The sequence below is a fragment of the Podospora pseudopauciseta genome (assembly GCF_035222475.1).
Source record: "Podospora pseudopauciseta strain CBS 411.78 chromosome 7 map unlocalized CBS411.78m_7, whole genome shotgun sequence".
Lineage (NCBI taxonomy): Eukaryota > Fungi > Ascomycota > Sordariomycetes > Sordariales > Podosporaceae > Podospora > Podospora pseudopauciseta.
Window position 1 is genome coordinate 231,037 of NW_026946667.1, and position 16,628 is coordinate 247,664.

Genomic DNA, 16,628 nt, shown 5'->3' on the forward strand with positions numbered 1-16,628 from the left:
CCCTTCCGTGAAGGACATCCGGTGCACAGAGGAATGAGAATTTTAGCTGTCTTTCCGGCCGAGAACGGCACCGTCTCAAACATGTTCTGTTTTTCCCGGATTCGTGCCCATCCATCAGCCCGTCAGCGGCACCTTCCCGGTCTGTTGGTCGACTGAAAGGCGGTTGGTTATCGACCTGAAATAGCCTGATGACGAGCATATGCTGTCAAAGATATGCGATGATATGTGCCTATACCACGGGCCGATTTGAGTCGCTTTCCCGGATCAGTGGCCAGACAGGCCCCAAAAACCAGCGTTGGCACTGGCCATCGACAATAACTTTGTACAAGTGATGGTTGGATCTTCAAAAGTAGGTGGACGATAGGATAGAAATCCAACCCCGCCGTTTCTAATCCCAGCTTACCGGGACTGGCAGTGGTCCCTGGGAACGACTGTTTTTGCACGCCATTGGCGATGGGCCTTGCGACTCGATGGTAGGTTTTTATTGGCCAATGGTTAGCTGTCAGGGAATCCATTGGCAACAAAAGTTCGTTCGGCGGAATTCGTAGAATCGCGTTCCGTTTTGAATGGATGGCCTATGACAGTGCCTCCCGGGACTCCCGTTGTGTCGTACAGCACGAGCTCCTACTGGTGGTAGCTATCAGTATGCTGTGGCCTTCCCACGGCACGGTGGCAGACTTGTTGCTGTGCTTCTTTCGAAACTAGTACTTTTGTCTTCCAAGAGCAGAACAAAACTTCCCGATGCATCGAATTCCAGGGGAAGTGCCTCCTGTCAGCTTGTTAGCCAAATGACCACGGACAACAGCATCGATAGCGTGGGGATAGCGTGGAGATGTGCCTCACGGTCCACACCAACACCCCAAATTCTTTCAGCCGTTCAAAGCAGAGCAACAAAACGGCGGTTGGCGGGTCTAGAAGAAAATAACGGGTTCCGGAGCGCTGGATCCTCTCATTACGGTCTACCCCGTAGCGGTTCCATCCAGAAACCCAAAGAACAATAAAACGGTCGACGGTTGAGTTAGTGTCGGAAAGCACTTCCGCCTTGTTTCGCTTTTAGCCGGACTTTTGCTTAGTCTGCAACACCTTCTCGAGAATTGTTGCTTGATCATTGGGTTGTCGGCCGTGTTTTCGAATTGATTGAGCAGCCATCAGATGCCTTGGATGACGAGTCGAGAGTTTGAAGCAATCATTCTCTACCCGTAAGGTAGCAGATAGATAGTGGTGCGAAATAGATGTGGAGAGTGGGGGTTAGGTGAACTAAAGTTTCCAACTTGACAGGAACAGGAAGGCACTGGGCCTGTCTCCCCATAGTGAACCCTGGAGCCACAGGGCTGTTCGACCTGCCCAAAGCAGGACTCAAACCAACACCAAGAAGCAACCCGGACATTACCTTGCAAGGAATTCATGCATCACCCAGTGGGCCGGCTCCTTCAAAGTCGATCCGCGGCGCAAGCCAACAACGAAACGCCGATCCGAATATTGCAGAGCGAGCACAGTTCGACATGTGTTTGTCAGACCACTGCCATACCTGCTGCTAGAGTAGGCCCTGCTATGGGAACTGGCGATAGCATCACAGTGAAGACGGGACGGGAGTCATGATTGACCAAGCCAGACAGACGATGGACCCCTTCCCCGGAGCTAGAAAAGCCGCTCGTGATCGGGCCGCTGGGTCGATCAGCCGTCTTACCTAGAGTTCCTCGGGAAATCACATTCCTCAAATTCTTCAACCCCGCTCGTCAACACAAGCCAAGGTCTACTATACACCATGGCTTTCGGCCTCATCGCACCTCCTCCAACAGACATGTGAGCTATCGCGGCTTTTGTCTGTTTCAAACATCAACGAGCAGCACATGATGTCGCCGTTGCGACCGCAATGAACATGCGGCAGTCCAAGACTTGCCGGCATACATCTGCTGCACATGCTCGACAGCTCTGGCGAATCAGTTTCACGAGGGCTAAATTTATCGTTACCCTCCCCCGGACCCAGCACGGAAGCTTGCCTACAGAAACAACACGTACGACACGCTCGAGGTTGTATTGTGCCGAGTCTTTAGCATGAGACAAGTCGTCTGAAAGCCGCGTGGAATATCTTTCACACAATCACTGTGAACATACACACCTCTCTGTCCCCTCCCTCCCGTCCAGGCAAACAATGGTCATTCAGATACATCCAGATATCCACCCTCACACCACCGCCGGGCAGTAAGCACCGTATCGTAGGAGCTGAACAACCCTTCCGTGGTCTTTCTGGACCGCTCTCGCTTCTTTTCGCTTCCGTATATTCAGCATGTCGTCGACCCAGGGACGGCCCATGTGAGCCGTACGCCGACGGCAGTACTGTCAGTTTTATATTGAGCCGTACTGCAACCTTAGCGCATGCTCCTGCTTCTCCTTGCTCCTGTCAGCTGTCACTCAGCATCGCACCCGGGTCCCCAAATACAGGGCCATGCTCTCGAGTTGTCGTTGCTTGATGAATTACATCTAAAAGCTTCGGCCGTTTCCTGATCAGTCGCCCGTTGTCTGAGCAGTCCCGTCCGCCTGCCCAGAGCCCATGCCTCGGCTTATCCCGATGTCTGAGACAACGGAAGGCCACGCTGAAGAGTGCGGGGCCGAAGAAACACACGTCTGGTTTCCAAGTTTCTTCATGGATGAGGCGTATCTGGAGATGACGATGATCGTCAGTGGATAGGAAGCCAGAGAGGCTAACAATCGCCTACGCCGTCGCCGTGATCCTCACCGTTTTGTGGCACAGTCCATGCAACAAACCACCAGCGTTTTCCCAGCAGGTTCTCGGTCCCTAACGGTGGGCACTAGCAGACACACACCGTCAGGTCGGCGGGGTGCAGCTATCGACACCCTTCACCCTCCACCACCCCTCCCCTGAAAGCTCCAGAATCTTTTGTTGACAGGGAGCCCCCTGGAAAGCGGGACGACGAAGCCACGGCACCCTCGCCATTGGCGCCGCTGGCTCCCAGCAACGCAAGATCCCAAGTGCATTGCGAGGAGCTGCCAGGATGGGAAATCACTCTTGGGTCCCGTCTCTGGAGAATTAATATATGGGGACCCCGGAGCTGTCCATCCCCCACAATTGAGTGGTTTCCGGCTCTCTCTCTCTAAAAATAATACGTCTCCAACTTCCCGACTGCTTTCCCCAGGCGTCGACGTCGACGACTTGTCACTCCTTTCCCGTCACATCGCATTGCATCGTTGTTGGTTTTGCAAACAGCCCTGGACGCGTTCCCCCTTCGTCGACGTCTCGCATCACGACTTCGCCACCACCCACTACCATCTCACCATCAAAGCATAACGCATAAACACCCAGTCACAGGTCTCCACTCGCTCGCCCATCACCCGTCCATCACCACGGCATATCAACCATCCAGACGAAACTACCAAACAGAGGATCAGGGAGATCGAGAAAGCGCAGAGTCCAGCTGACAGACGTCAGTTGACAAGAAAAGTACAGCCGTTGAACCAGAAACCAACAGGAATACCAACACCACCGCCCACCATGCAGATGTGGGCGGTTTCTCAGCTTCCGGTGTACGCGGTCGACAAGAGCTCGGGGTCGCGGCAGAAGGCGGACAACCAGTTGAAGGATGAGAGGACAGAATCAGCACTGCCGCCACCACCTGTCGTGCTGCCAGTCCCGGCTTCCGCTGATGTAACGCCTTGGGATCATGTCGACGTTCCCATGGACCAGAGTCTGGAGAGCTTTCTCGGACCTGCCATCGATGCGCCACCATCACCGGAGAGTATTCGCAGACAGATGCAGCGAGCATCGGTTCGAGACAAGCACCAAAGCCACTCCTCCGGCTCGTCTTCGTTGCGGTCTCTTACTTCGGCGGATAGACCTTCATGGGAGAATGTTCTCGAGGCTAGGACGTTGTCGCGGAAATCATCAGGCCGGTCAACATCGAGCAGCATGCCGTCGAAGGATCGCCCCGAGAGCGTGCAGTTCTTTAGCAAATCGCTTTTCAACCGGAGAGGAAGACTAAGACGCGAAAGCAGCGCCCAGAGCTCGGCAGCAAACTCGGTGTATTCGGGAGAGGGTGGTTCAGAATCTTTGCTCTTGCCTCCTCCTCCGACATCGATACCTAGTCGGGACTCGAGCATTCCATCCTTGTTCGGGCTGCGTCGTGGTTCAAGAGCGGATACCAACGATGCCTCCCGCAAGATCCAGATCTCCGGCCCCTATAACTTCCAACACGTAACGCATACTCAGAAGGACCACCTGCCCGACCTGCAGCGGACAAATCGACAAGCGTTGGCCTCCGAGTTTTCCCAAGTTCGTGCCTCGCAAGCGCCTCCCACTGGTGCGCTGAAGGGAATCAGGGCGGATGATTTGCATTTCAATGACTTCTCATCCGACTCACTTCCTCTCGGTGACGATGATGGGATGGGGGTTTTGACCGAAGAGTTGGCAAGGAGCACGTTGACCCGACCTCCATCCGGTATCATGAAGCGTTCTCCACGTCGCCTCCTCAAGCGCTCGCAATCGCAAGACCACCTAGGCATGATTCCACCGCCACGTCCCCCAAGGTCTCCCATCGAGAGCAATACACCATATCCCCCTCTTCCACCCCCTCGCGTTTCCAGCCGCATGTCTTCTCGGCACGAGCGGCTCGACTCCATGGACAGGCCAAGCACCAGCTTCCGTTACCCCCAGCCGTTCTCACAGATCGCGGAGGCTGGGAGCCCGCCACCAACCTCGTCTGGCTATGTTCCTGGGCCAGACATGGGCGTCATTCCCGAGCACATCTCTGCGCACATCAGAAGCCCTTCTGGCGACGCCAACTGGCCGCTGCCCTCCCCAAGCGCCAATGCATCAGAGTTCACCTTGCCGGATGTGCCAGAGGAGGAAGAGAGTGCGTTTGTGGCCAAGAAGTCGCGGGCTAGCGTTGCCAGCAACTCGTCGCTGCGTGGAAGCCAATCGGTGCCGATGCTTAGGGCGTTCTCCATTCGGAACAACGATGACGCTGACCGTCGGGAAAGCCAAGCGTCGGAGACGTTGGGCCGGTTCGATCTGATTGCCGCGCAACGTGCTCTCGAGGCTGTCTTGAACGAGGGCACCGACGGCATCTACAGAGACAACTGGGAGGATGATATCGACTATTGCTACGAGCATGCGGCCGAGGCAGACTGTGATTATGAGTGGCAGCGGCCGTCCTTCGAGCTCAGCCGAGATAGTGCCACGCCCGTAGATGACAATGACCGCCGTATCGACTCTTGCGATGTCTCCCCCACCATGCTTTCAGTGGCGCGGTTTAACGTGCCCGCTTTGAGTCCCGTCAGCCCACTGTCTCCCACTGCTCACGAGGCCGTCACACCGGTCACGGGCCCCAACCCCAGCGCTTCCAACTTTTCGCTTCCCCTGGCCGAGCCAAAGCGTCTGCTTCATGTTAGAAAGCCATCGGATGCGTCAAGCTTCAAAGAGTGCCATGGTTTCACTCTGTCTCCGTCACTCTTGATTCCCATGGATTTCCAGCAGCGAATGCTGGCTTGTGAAGCTGACGAGGACGAGCACCACGATGTTGCCCTGCGCGACTCGCACCGCTATCGGACGAGTGCCTCCACGACAGGCACCTACGAGAGCGCCCACTCGGGCTTTGGGAAGCACATCTCTGCCGCTTCCACCATGACCGACTTCACGCAGTTGACCCCCAGCACGACCTCATTGGACTTGGACAACTATCCACTGAAGCCAGAGGCATTCCCTACGCTTGAGCCAGGTGCCATGCCGACTCTTCCCGAGTCCGAGGAGGTGACCAGGCACGCGGGTCGCCGTCGGGAGTTCAGGAGCCGCGGCAGCGAGTCGAACCTCTTGCATCTGGCCACCGAGGAGACGTGGCCAGCGAAGACCAAGAGCTTCGTGCAGGCCAAGCGTGGGCGCGCAAGGACAACCAGTCTCAGCACCCCCCCTCCTCCTAACCAATATACGCTCTTCCCGTCAGTTCAACTGACGGGGAACCGCATCTAAAACATATCAATATGTACCCACACACATATATACGTACACATACCTCTTCAAGAATGTACCACCAAGTACCTTGTCCGACACCAGAGATTACCATCGCAGCGGTCTCTGCCACCACATTTTTCTTTGTCTTGTCATATTACTGTTATACTACCAAGCATTTCGTGAGCGGATTGAATCATAGAGTTGGGTTTTGTTTGGATCTTGTTTGGCTCATCATCATTAAGGCTGGGCAGGGAAGAGAAAAAGGAGTTTACCTGTTTGGGGAGGCGATCTGTTGTCACATCTACCTACCTCGCTTTTCCTTATCTGTATCTTTCGATCTCTCATTTAACATCTCTTTTCTTTTGGTTCGGTTTGGAAAGAGAAAAAACTCGGAATGTCCCCTCGAACTAGGAGGGGAGTGCGGGCTCAGACAGCCCATCTGTTTTCTTTATTTGGTCATATTTCTTTTCTTTCTGTCTTCATCATCGTCATTTCCATCAAGAAGGGCAAAGGGGGTATATGGTGGTTGCATATGGGAATGTGCTGGCGGACAGCAAAGAGGGCGGTACCCTTTCGCTTGTTTTCCAGTGTGTTCATACCCCAGCGGCAGGAAGGGGAGAGCATGGAATGGTTGGAATGATGAGATGACGGGTATGACGACGATTACATTCGAAAGGGAAAACTTGTACAGGGGAAGGGGCGGAAAAGAAAGCCAAACAGATAAAGCCCTGTTCTGGAGAAGTGGCATGGCAAGAATGATTAAGGGAAAGGGGTTGAAATAGTTACCGATTTTGCCCGTTCATCTTTATCTTCATACTTGGCTTCTGTTTCTTGTGGTTTCGTTCTTGGAGGGAAAGGGAGCACATAGGGGTGTATCTAATCAGCCTCATACTTGAACATGAAACAGAAATTTGAAAACAAAACGATTGAAAAGGGAACATGATGCATGACATCATTGTAGCTTGAATGAAGCTGCAACACTACCTACCTACCTAGGTACCTACCTTATGCATTAATAAAGCGGTGATGCTGCGTGAAGTGATCTTGATGCTTATGTAACCCTGGGTGAGAGGGTTCAGGTGGTGAGGTGGAGCTTGCGTCGTCATATTCTTGGCAGGCTCTGGGCTGTGCCTCACATCGCTCCAAGCTTGTGTTCGGCCCACCCTCCACCACAACCACCACCACCACCACCACTATACTCCTCGGTAGCAACCACACGCAGCCCTTAACACATTTGACTTCTGCAGTCTTTGCATGAAAAACGCCGACAAAAATCATCTCTGAGCCTTTTGTGAACACATCTTGTCCATACCCACCATCTCGTGCCCCCCTGCTCAACTGTCGCAAACCTCCACGATCAATCCCTGCCCTCGTCTGCCCCGCAGACAAGTAGCTGTTGGCTTTCGCAGTGCTGTGATCCCGGCGAGCTTGCGCCAGCTGCCCTTTCACGTTGCCCACCATCCTTCTCATCCCTTTCAGCACCACAGTGCGTGACGCCGAGCCATGTGGAACGACGATGAAGACAATAACCCCTACGGCGGAAGCTTTGAGCGCCGGGACTCGTTTGCTTCCTCCGCCAACCCTTCGTCCCCTATCACCCGAGATTGTAAGTAGTGCTGCTCTTGCTTCCACCACCTCCGACCCAGCCCTCCTGCCATGCTGCTGCCCTTTACTGCCATGCGAGAACTTTGAGATGGTGGGCCTTACCGACCTCGAGGATATCTCCCTCGAGTCACCGAGAAGCAGTACTGATGATAGTTCCGACTGGGTGATGATAGATCGATACGACCCCCCACAGACACCATCTTCGACCGGCGATGAAGCTCCTCCACACCACGAGCATAGCGATCTAGAGAGCGATGAGGAGGATTATGGCCGTGATCAGGATGAGCTTGTGCCACGGCGGAAACCGGGGGGCTATGATAGTCGGGTGGAACAGATGCTTTATGAGCATCCGGATATGCCTATTCTGATCACAGAGGCGGGGAAGAGCTCGGAGAATGGGAGATATATCGTTTATACCATCAAGACCGGGGTGAGTTTTGGTTCAAGCTTTGCTGGGAGCATTGGCATTACTAACATTTGCCTATAGGAGCTTATAGTGCGCCGACGATACTCGGAATTTGCCTCCCTGAGAGATGCCCTCACGAGACTACACCCAACACTTATTATTCCGCCAATTCCAGAGAAGCACACCATGGCTGACTATGCCGCCAATCCTACCAATGCGAAGCAAGACCATCAAATAATCGACTTGAGAAAACGCATGCTGGCCGTTTTCTTGAACCGCTGCAGACGTATGGATCAAGTTCGTACAGATGGCGTCTGGTGGCGGTTTCTCGATCCCAATTCCAGCTGGGTAGGCAATTGGTGCGTTCAAACATGAGCACGTGCTAACAAGTATCGTAGAACGAGGTCCTGAACTCGCACCCTGTAGCTTCAATTCCCAAGTCTATCATGAAGGCACCACCACTTGATCCCGCTAACCCGACTCCTGGGCATAACTATCTCCCAGTACCAGCCAGTTCGGCCAAGCTCCGCACTGGTCCAGCTACGTCTGCGGATGGTTCAACTGGTGCTCAGCCATTTGCGCGTTTCCCGCCAGAGAACGCCAACTTGAGCGAGCAGGAGCTTGATCCTTACTTTTTGGCCTTTGAAGCCTCCATCAAGGAACTCGAAACTCTGCTTACAGGACCGATGGAGAAGGTCAATAGGCGAACACTGGCCCATTTGTCCTCTTTGGCAATGGATCTGCAGGAGCTGGGTGCTAAATTCAATGCCTTTGCACTTTCGGACACAAACTCGCCGCTGGACCTGTCAATTGAGAGAATAGGCCAAGCAGCGGACTCGTCTTACATCGCCACGGAAGAGCTGGCGAACTCTCTGGGGGCCAGCTTTGCTGAGCCCATGCGGGAGAATGCACAGTTTGCGGGAGTGATTCGTAGTGTGCTGAGATACAGGGTGTTGAAGAGGGTACAACAGGACATGACTACGGACGAGCTCAACAAGAAACGCGCGCTTCTGGATCAGCTGGAGCGCAGCGAGGCGGAAGCCAAGAGGATTGACCAGTACCTGAGCAGCAGCCAGCAGATCCAGCCTCCGAGACGATCGACCAGCACAAGAGAGCCCCAATCACAGCACCGTCGTGACGGCAGCAACGAAGACACGGCGTCGATTGATTCCGATTTCCCCCCTACTCATGCGGACATCGCGGCGGCACCATCTGCCAAGATTGGAGCGCCAGAGCGAGCCACGCCGGCCCCGGGCCATAAGAAGGCACCGAGCAGCGGGATCTCTATTACGAACAAGATCTTTGGTCCGTTGCGCCATGCTGTCCAGGGTGTGGTGGACGCGGATCCGGAGAGGACGAGACGGGACATGATTGGGAAGACGAGGGAGTCAATTCAGCAGCTGGAGCAGGCTCAGGTGGCGTCTGCACAGGATGTCAAGGATGCTAGCGCGAGTGTGCTGAAGGATCTGAAGAGGTTTCAGAAGGAGAAGGAGGATGATTTGAAGCGGTATATGGTGAGTGTCTTTTGTCTCTGGGAAGGGTATGGTCGTGGTGCTAATGACGTTTGTAGCTTGCGTATGCAAAGAGCCAAATCGAGTGGGCCAAGAAGAACAAAGAGACGTGGGAGGAGGCCAAGGTTGAGGTGGACAAGATTGATGAGTCTTGGGTGCGGTAGGTGAAGGGAAAGAAGAGGACAGGAATCGGGAAAGGGAAGGAAAAGGAACTACAGATGATGCGCTGGCCAAGAAGGTTGGGGCGACGGCGCTTTAATGTATTGTATGGACTGCCGGGGTTTGGTAGAGCAGAGTTATGAATCAAGACTTGCGGTGCATTACTGCCATATTTCAGGCATCGGTGCTAAGGGGTGTCATGGAGTTTGTAGACTGTAGTGAGCTTGTCAGGTAGGTTTCTTTTTTTCTTCGCCCCGTCACAAGACGAGACCTGAGATCCAGCAAGTTATTTTGAGGACGTAGCTGAGGACATGGCTGAGGACATGTTTGGACTTGGAGATAGGTTATGAATGACATCCGCCAGGCCAAGGAACAAGTACTGCGACGCAAGTATAGGTGTAAAAAGATAGTGAAGAGGCGTCGAAGGGTGAAGGATAGGCCTTTGGAATTATTAAAGGTGCATCAAAAGATAGTCAACAAGTCTTGAAAATGCTTTGTTAAGTTCAAGGCATAAGACTATCTTGAAATGCCTGTTAATTATCCTCGAGCACTGTAGACCATCTTTAAACTCCTTGCCATTATCATTCAGCGCATATTCACTATCCTTCAATGCTATGTGTACACCTCCACTCTTTTGTCTTCGCCAACCCAAACTGAGAACCTCAACGACCGGGCCGCGCCCCACCTTTTCTTAGCGCGTTTCTGGCAGGGGCCCCGGCGATAAGATAAAGCCACCCATTCACCCATTCCACCCACCTCCCTACAACCTGTGGTCGCATACAAGTACCTCCTCCCGTCTCAAAGGAAAAGGAAGTTTTTAACGCAAGCAACGAACAACTCTCCCTCCCCTCGCCTCAGTTTCCCACGACGCGGCGGCGCCGAACGAATACCTTTGACGGCGAAAGCCTACCTTCTATCACGCGACGACGAGCGAGCGATGAGCACCATGCGCGACGACGCAGGACCCATAACCGACATATCCAAGCCCGGGGTGAAGCTCGACCACGAGTTTGTCCGGGGGCTGAGGCAGGATGTAGCACGGTTGCTGGGGAGGACGAACGACAAGTTCCCGGGAGCGCAGCCAGTTAGTTTTGCGAGGAGGCATATGGAGGAGTTGAGGAAGGAGGAGTAAGTCGTCCATGCATCCTGTGAGGTTGAATACTGACGGTTTGGTGGGGGGGGGTTTGGTTGTTTAGTTATTACGTCTGCGAAAAGTCTGACGGGATCCGGTATCTGCTATATCTCACCCAGGACGACCACGGACACGCATGCCACTACTTGATCGACCGAAAGAATGATTACTGGTACATGGAGAAGAGAAACTTGCATTTCCCTCTCCCGAACGCGAGTCCGGCAGAGTTTCACGTCGACACATTGATTGATGGGGAGTTGGTCTTTGACAAGGTCCCCGGGGGAGGGAAGGAGCCGAAATTCTTGGTTTTTGACCTTTTGTGTCTGGACGGCAAGGCGGATTTGCTTAGTAAATCGCTTGACAAGCGGCTGGGGTACTTTAAGGAACATGTGATGAAGCCGTACAAGAAATTGTTTACGGAGTTCCCGCAGGAGCTCCCGTTTCAGGCTTTCAAGGTGGAGATGAAGGAGATGCAGTTTAGCTATGGGATCGAGATGATGTTTCGGGAGGTGCTGCCGAAGCTGAAGCATGAGAATGACGGGTTGATTTTTACGTGCCGGACGACGCCGTATCAGTTTGGGACTGATCCGCACATTTTGAAGTGGAAGGCGCCGCATGACAACACGGTGGATTTTAGGTTGCGGTTGGTTTTTCCTACTGTTGAGCCGGATGAGGAGGAACGGGCGGAGGGGATCACGAAACCGTTTGTGGATTATGATAGTCTGCCGGAGGCCAGGTTGTTGGTTTTTAAGGGGAGTGAGAGGGGGCAGCCCCAGTATGAGGAGTTTGGGGAGGGGCTGCATTTGAGTGAGGACGAGTGGGAGGAGCTGAAGAGCTGGGGGGATCCGTTGCAGAATAGGGTGGTGGAGTGCTGCTTGGATGAGGAGAGGAGGTGGAGGTTGTATAGGTTTCGGGATGACAAGGCGGAGGCGAACCATGTTAGCACTGTTAGGAGTGTGTTGGATAGTATCAAGGATGGGGTGGGGGAGCAGGAGTTGATTGGGGCTGCGAAGGGGATCAAGGATGGGTGGAAGGCGAGGCAGCAAGGGGGTGGGGGTTATGGGCATTGATTTTGAGAGAGCCGTAAAAAGGGTTATTTGGAGTTTTTTTTTTTTTAGTTTTTTTTGGAGGCATGTTAGAGCTTTCACAGAAGCATTTTTGGGTTTCTGTAACAGTAGCTGGCGAGGGAGCTATGGATTGAGATACCTGGCGCGCGTAGTAATTGGAATGAGGATTACATCTTGACTCCATGATTAGGGGACTTTGGAGCTGTGAGCTACGTTCCGTGTCGCATAACAGCAGGATCTAAAAAAAATGATGAGATAGAGATTGTTGGTAGCTGTTGGCGAGCTTGCCGAGACTGTTTCCAGAGCCAAGCAAGATGTCATGTCTACTTCAGCTCGGTAACATTTCGCAATTCAGGAGACAAAAAATTAAATCAGCTATCCAGTTCCAGATCGCTCAACTTGAAAGAGTTGTGGTGATACGAAATTGGCAAAAGGAAAGTCCGACCCACGCGCGACTCGAACGCGCAATCTTCAGAGCGATTTCACAACCGAAATCTGACGCCTTACCATTTGGCCAGCGGGCCTTTGAACTTGTGATATTGTGGCGAGCGAAACTTGGCACCATGATTGACGCTAATTTGTAGATCCTTGGCTGTTTGCCACCATTCACTGGACAACACATTTCCCCTCCTTCCTTTCTTGGAGCTTCTGCTGTGGGCAGCGATGCCAACTCTATTTGTAGCCGCAGGAAACCCTTCTCCAGGTTTTGCTAACCACACAGAAGCTCTGGAAGTTCCGGATCTTCCGCTGTTTGTTAAAAAGGTCTTGACCGGGTTTTCGGGTCATGATGCGGGATGTAATGTGCGTGCCTTGCGCACCCGCGAGCGAGCGAAAGGGGGATTATCCAGACTCCTTCCCCTTTTGTGTTGCTATGCAACTTTGATCTCGTCTTTTTTTTTAACCGCACTTCCAAGACTTGCAAGACAGACGGTTTAGGTCATGACCTCCGCTTCGGCAAAGATGCGAACCAGGTCGACGTCGGCAGTGAAGCCCTCGCAGAGTGTGCGGAGGTGACATGCCGCGATCGTTTGCGGAATGGCGCTCGGCAAGCCGGGAGGCTTAACCCAGGAACGTGGCCTGGGCGTGTAGCATCGGGCCGTACTGACAAGGGCGCCATCTTGCTTCCAAGATTCTTTCCTGGACTGCCTTTTTGACACTCTGCCGCTTGATCGCGGCTACGCTGCTTTGCGCGCGTGGGGAACGACAACCCTGCAATCTTCGGGACATCTATTTGCGACGTCAACGGTCCGCCGCTTGTCGACTTCTTGTTTGGACGACCAACGGAGGCGGAGAGATAGCAGGTAAGCAGGCGGCGGCAACCTCGGAGGTCTCGGTCATACTGGCCTTGGGTGAGCATGTTTAGTCACGGTCACGGTCAGCGGATCGTGATGGTATTTTCGAATCTCATGTAGCCCTCTCGCCTCTACTGTCCCCTCCCCCGGTGCCCCTCCCTTCTCCGGACCGTCCTCCACCCAATCCTGTGTCTGGAAAAGTAAGCTTACCTCTGCCATAGCGTATTCTCGCCCCCAGTTGCTGATCCCCACCGCTCCAGATCCAGATCCAGGACCACAGAGCCCGAAGGAGTCCTTTGCCTGATTCCCGGATGGACGCCCACTGTTACATCCAAAACCGCAATAACGGACAGGGTGCCGCCGCGTCCACCTACCGGGGAATTTTCAATCCAAGCCATCACGCTCCTCATTTGCCTTCTGTTGCTTCCGACTTCCCGTCTGTGAAGGGCCTCCGTAATGCGGGTGGGCATGTGTGATGCGGACGGACGGGGGGAGCTGTTGATATTTTAGGGGCCATAATCATGGCCAGCAAACGAAGGTTTAAGTAGGGGCGGTATGCCACGCTGGGTACTGCTTTCCTCTCTTCCCTTCCCTCCTTGCACTCCAGCAGCCAGGACAAGGTGACATTGTGGCGTCTGTCAAGATGAGGTCTGCCTCTAGGTTTCTCGGTGCCCTCGCGGCGGTGGCTTCGCTGCCGTCTGCGTTTGGCCAAAACAACGTGCCCAACACCTTCACTGACGCGGAGACGGGTATTGTCTTCAACTCCTGGGGCATTCCCAATGGCAGCCCTCAGTCCCAAGGTGGGTGGACCTTTGGTATGGCCCTTCCCTCGGACGCCCTTTCCACGGACGCTACCGAGTTCATCGGTTACTTGGTATGAAGGCCCCTTAACCCCTGATGCCTATGGCTATGGCTTTCTCAGAAACTAACTCGGTGTAGGAATGTGCTTCCAAGGATGCGGCTGGCTGGTGCGGTTTCTCCCTCGCCGGTCCCATGACCAACTCCCTTCTCATCACCGCTTGGCCACATGAGGACACCGTCTACACCACCCTTCGGTACGCCGGTGGCTACGCCATGCCCGACAAGTACGCCGGCAACGCCGAGATCACCCAGATCCGCTCCAGCCAAAACTCCACACACTTCTCCCTGGTTTTCAGGTGCAAGAACTGCTTGCAATGGGATCACAACGGCTCAACTGGTGGGGCCTCGACCAGCGGCGGCTTCTTGGTTCTTGGCTGGGTTCAGGCTTTCCCCTCGCCTGGCAACCCGACTTGCCCTGATCAGATCACCCTCGAGCAGCACGACAACGGTATGGGCATCTGGGGCGCCGTTCTCGACGAGAATGTTGCCAACCCATCCTACACTGCCTGGGCTGCTCAGGCTACCAAGACCGTCACTGGCGACTGCGGTGGTCCCGTTGAGACCGGTATCATCGGTGTGCCTGTTCCTACTGGCACCGCCTTTGACTACATTGTCGTTGGTGGTGGTGCCGGTGGTATCCCCACCGCTGATAAGCTCAGCGAGTCTGGCAAGAGCGTTCTCCTTATCGAGAAGGGTATTGCCTCCACTGGCGAGCACGGCGGTACCTTAAAGCCCAAGTGGCTTGAGGGCACTCAACTCACCCGCTTCGATGTCCCCGGTCTTTGCAACCAGATCTGGGTTGACAGCAACGGTATTGCTTGCACTGATACCGACCAGATGGCCGGTTGCGTCCTCGGTGGTGGCACTGCTATCAACGCTGGTCTCTGGTTCAAGCCTTACTCTCTCGACTGGGACTACCTCTTCCCTACCGGCTGGAAGGCCAAGGACGTTGCTGGCGCCATCAGCAGGGTCTTTTCCCGCATTCCCGGCACTGACACGCCTTCCCAGGATGGTCAGCGTTACCTCCAGCAAGGTTTCAATGTCCTTGCTGGCGGTCTCCGGGCTGCTGGCTGGCAGCAGGTCACGGCTAACAACGCCCCTGACCGCAAGAACCGCACCTTCTCCAACACCCCTTACATGTTCTCCGGTGGTCAGCGTGGCGGCCCCTTAGCTACCTACCTTCGCACCGCCAAGACCCGCCCCAACTTCAACCTCTGGCTCAACACCGTCGTCAAGCGTGTGATCCGCACCGACGGCCACATTACCGCCGTTGAGGTCGAGCCCTTCAGAGATGGTGGCTACAAGGGTATCGTCAAGGTCAAGGACGTCACCGGCCGTGTCGTTCTCTCTGCCGGTACTTTCGGCAGTGCCAAGATCCTCCTCCGCTCCGGTATTGGTCCCGCCGACCAGCTCGAGATCGTCAAGAACTCGGTCCTCGACGGCCCTGACTTCATCAACAACGCCTCGTGGATCAACCTCCCCGTTGGCTACAACTTGGATGACCACCTCAACACCGACACCGTCATCAGCCACAACAACGTCGGCCCTGCCTTCTACGACTTCTACCAGGCCTGGACCGCCCCCAACACCACCGACGCCAACAAGTACCTCTCCTCCCGCTCTGGCATTCTCGCCCAGTCGGCTCCCAACATCGGCCCCATGTTCTGGGAGGAGATCAAGGGCGCCGACGGCAAGGTCAGACAGCTCCAGTGGACCGCCCGTGTCGAGGGCTCCTTTGACGTCCCCAACGGCTACGCCATGACCATGTCCCAGTACCTCGGCCGCGGCGCCACCTCGCGCGGCCGCATGACCATCACCCCCTCCCTCACCACCATCGTCTCCGACGTCCCCTACCTCAAGGACCCCAACGACAAGGAGGCCGTCATCACGGGCCTGAACAACCTCCGCGCCGCCCTCAACAACGTCCAGGGCCTGACATGGAACTACCCCCCCACGTCCATGTCCTCGCGCGAGTACGTCGACGCCATCCCCGTCACCCCCGGCGTCCGCCGCGCCAACCACTGGATGGGCACCAACAAGATTGGCACCGACGACGGCCGCCTTGGCGGTACTGCGGTTGTGGACCTCAACACCAAGGTGTACGGCACCGATAACTTGTTTGTTGTTGATGCGTCCATCTTCCCTGGTACTCCCGCTACCAACCCGAGCAGTTATATCGTTACTGCTGCTGAGCACGCCTCTGCTAAGATTCTGGCGCTGCCGCTTGCGCAGGTGAATGCCAAGTGGGCGCAGTGCGGGGGGAAGAACTGGACGGGGAGCTTCCAGTGCGCTGCGGGGAGCACGTGCCAGAGGCAGAATGATTGGTATAGTCAGTGCCTTTAAAGGTTGAGGCGGTGACAACCTAGGGGAAGGAAACCGGGGGGTTGGTTGCATTCTTTGTGAATAGTTATTTCTTTTGGTATATATCTCGCATGTGCATATAACAAATGTTGTTCATACTTGAAACCGTGCTCTTATGACTTCTATGATAATGTCTTGATGCTCTGGGTCCTGAAACTAGTGGCGTTTCTCCCTACAAAAGACGACAGGTTTTACGAGTCAAAATAAGGGATGTTTCAAAACAGCCTGGTTGAACCTCCTCGAATCGCCAACACTACCACCCTCCCTGTCAC

General features: G+C 54.5%; 5 protein-coding genes and 1 non-coding gene across 6 annotated transcripts; all 6 read left to right on the forward strand.

Annotated features, from left to right (window-relative positions):
- Window positions 1-3,511: 3,511 nt before the first annotated feature.
- On the forward strand, window positions 3,512-5,980 carry QC763_702680 (uncharacterized protein; the record flags this gene model as incomplete). Its single annotated transcript, XM_062915282.1, has 1 exon — window positions 3,512-5,980. One exon carries the CDS (start codon window positions 3,512-3,514, stop codon window positions 5,978-5,980), a length of 2,469 nt encoding a protein of 822 aa, XP_062761357.1.
- A 1,111-nt stretch (window positions 5,981-7,091) lies between these two features.
- ATG20 (Sorting nexin, cytoplasm-to-vacuole targeting pathway/endosomal sorting) lies at window positions 7,092-9,820 on the forward strand. Its single transcript, XM_062915281.1, has 5 exons — window positions 7,092-7,568; window positions 7,741-7,997; window positions 8,055-8,321; window positions 8,372-9,487; window positions 9,544-9,820. The coding sequence occupies exons 1-5, from the start codon at window positions 7,466-7,468 to the stop codon at window positions 9,646-9,648; spliced, it is 1,848 nt and encodes a 615-aa protein (XP_062761358.1). The 5' UTR covers window positions 7,092-7,465; the 3' UTR covers window positions 9,649-9,820.
- A 549-nt stretch (window positions 9,821-10,369) lies between these two features.
- CEG1 (Dcp1p-Dcp2p decapping enzyme complex alpha subunit) lies at window positions 10,370-11,845 on the forward strand (the record flags this gene model as incomplete). Its single annotated transcript, XM_062915280.1, has 2 exons — window positions 10,370-10,771; window positions 10,840-11,845. Exons 1-2 carry the CDS (start codon window positions 10,581-10,583, stop codon window positions 11,843-11,845), a joined length of 1,197 nt encoding a protein of 398 aa, XP_062761359.1. The 5' UTR covers window positions 10,370-10,580.
- A 438-nt stretch (window positions 11,846-12,283) lies between these two features.
- QC763_0102590 lies at window positions 12,284-12,366 on the forward strand. Its single transcript has one exon. It is a non-coding gene; the product is annotated as a tRNA-Arg (tRNA).
- An 831-nt stretch (window positions 12,367-13,197) lies between these two features.
- On the forward strand, window positions 13,198-13,610 carry QC763_0102600 (uncharacterized protein; the record flags this gene model as incomplete). The annotated part of the gene is made up of 2 exons (XM_062906415.1): window positions 13,198-13,233; window positions 13,395-13,610. 2 exons carry the CDS (start codon window positions 13,198-13,200, stop codon window positions 13,608-13,610), a joined length of 252 nt encoding a protein of 83 aa, XP_062761360.1.
- Window positions 13,611-13,777: 167 nt separating this feature from the next.
- QC763_702650 (uncharacterized protein) lies at window positions 13,778-16,377 on the forward strand (the record flags this gene model as incomplete). Its single annotated transcript, XM_062915279.1, has 2 exons — window positions 13,778-14,011; window positions 14,074-16,377. 2 exons carry the CDS (start codon window positions 13,778-13,780, stop codon window positions 16,336-16,338), a joined length of 2,499 nt encoding a protein of 832 aa, XP_062761361.1. The 3' UTR covers window positions 16,339-16,377.
- Window positions 16,378-16,628: the final 251 nt, after the last annotated feature.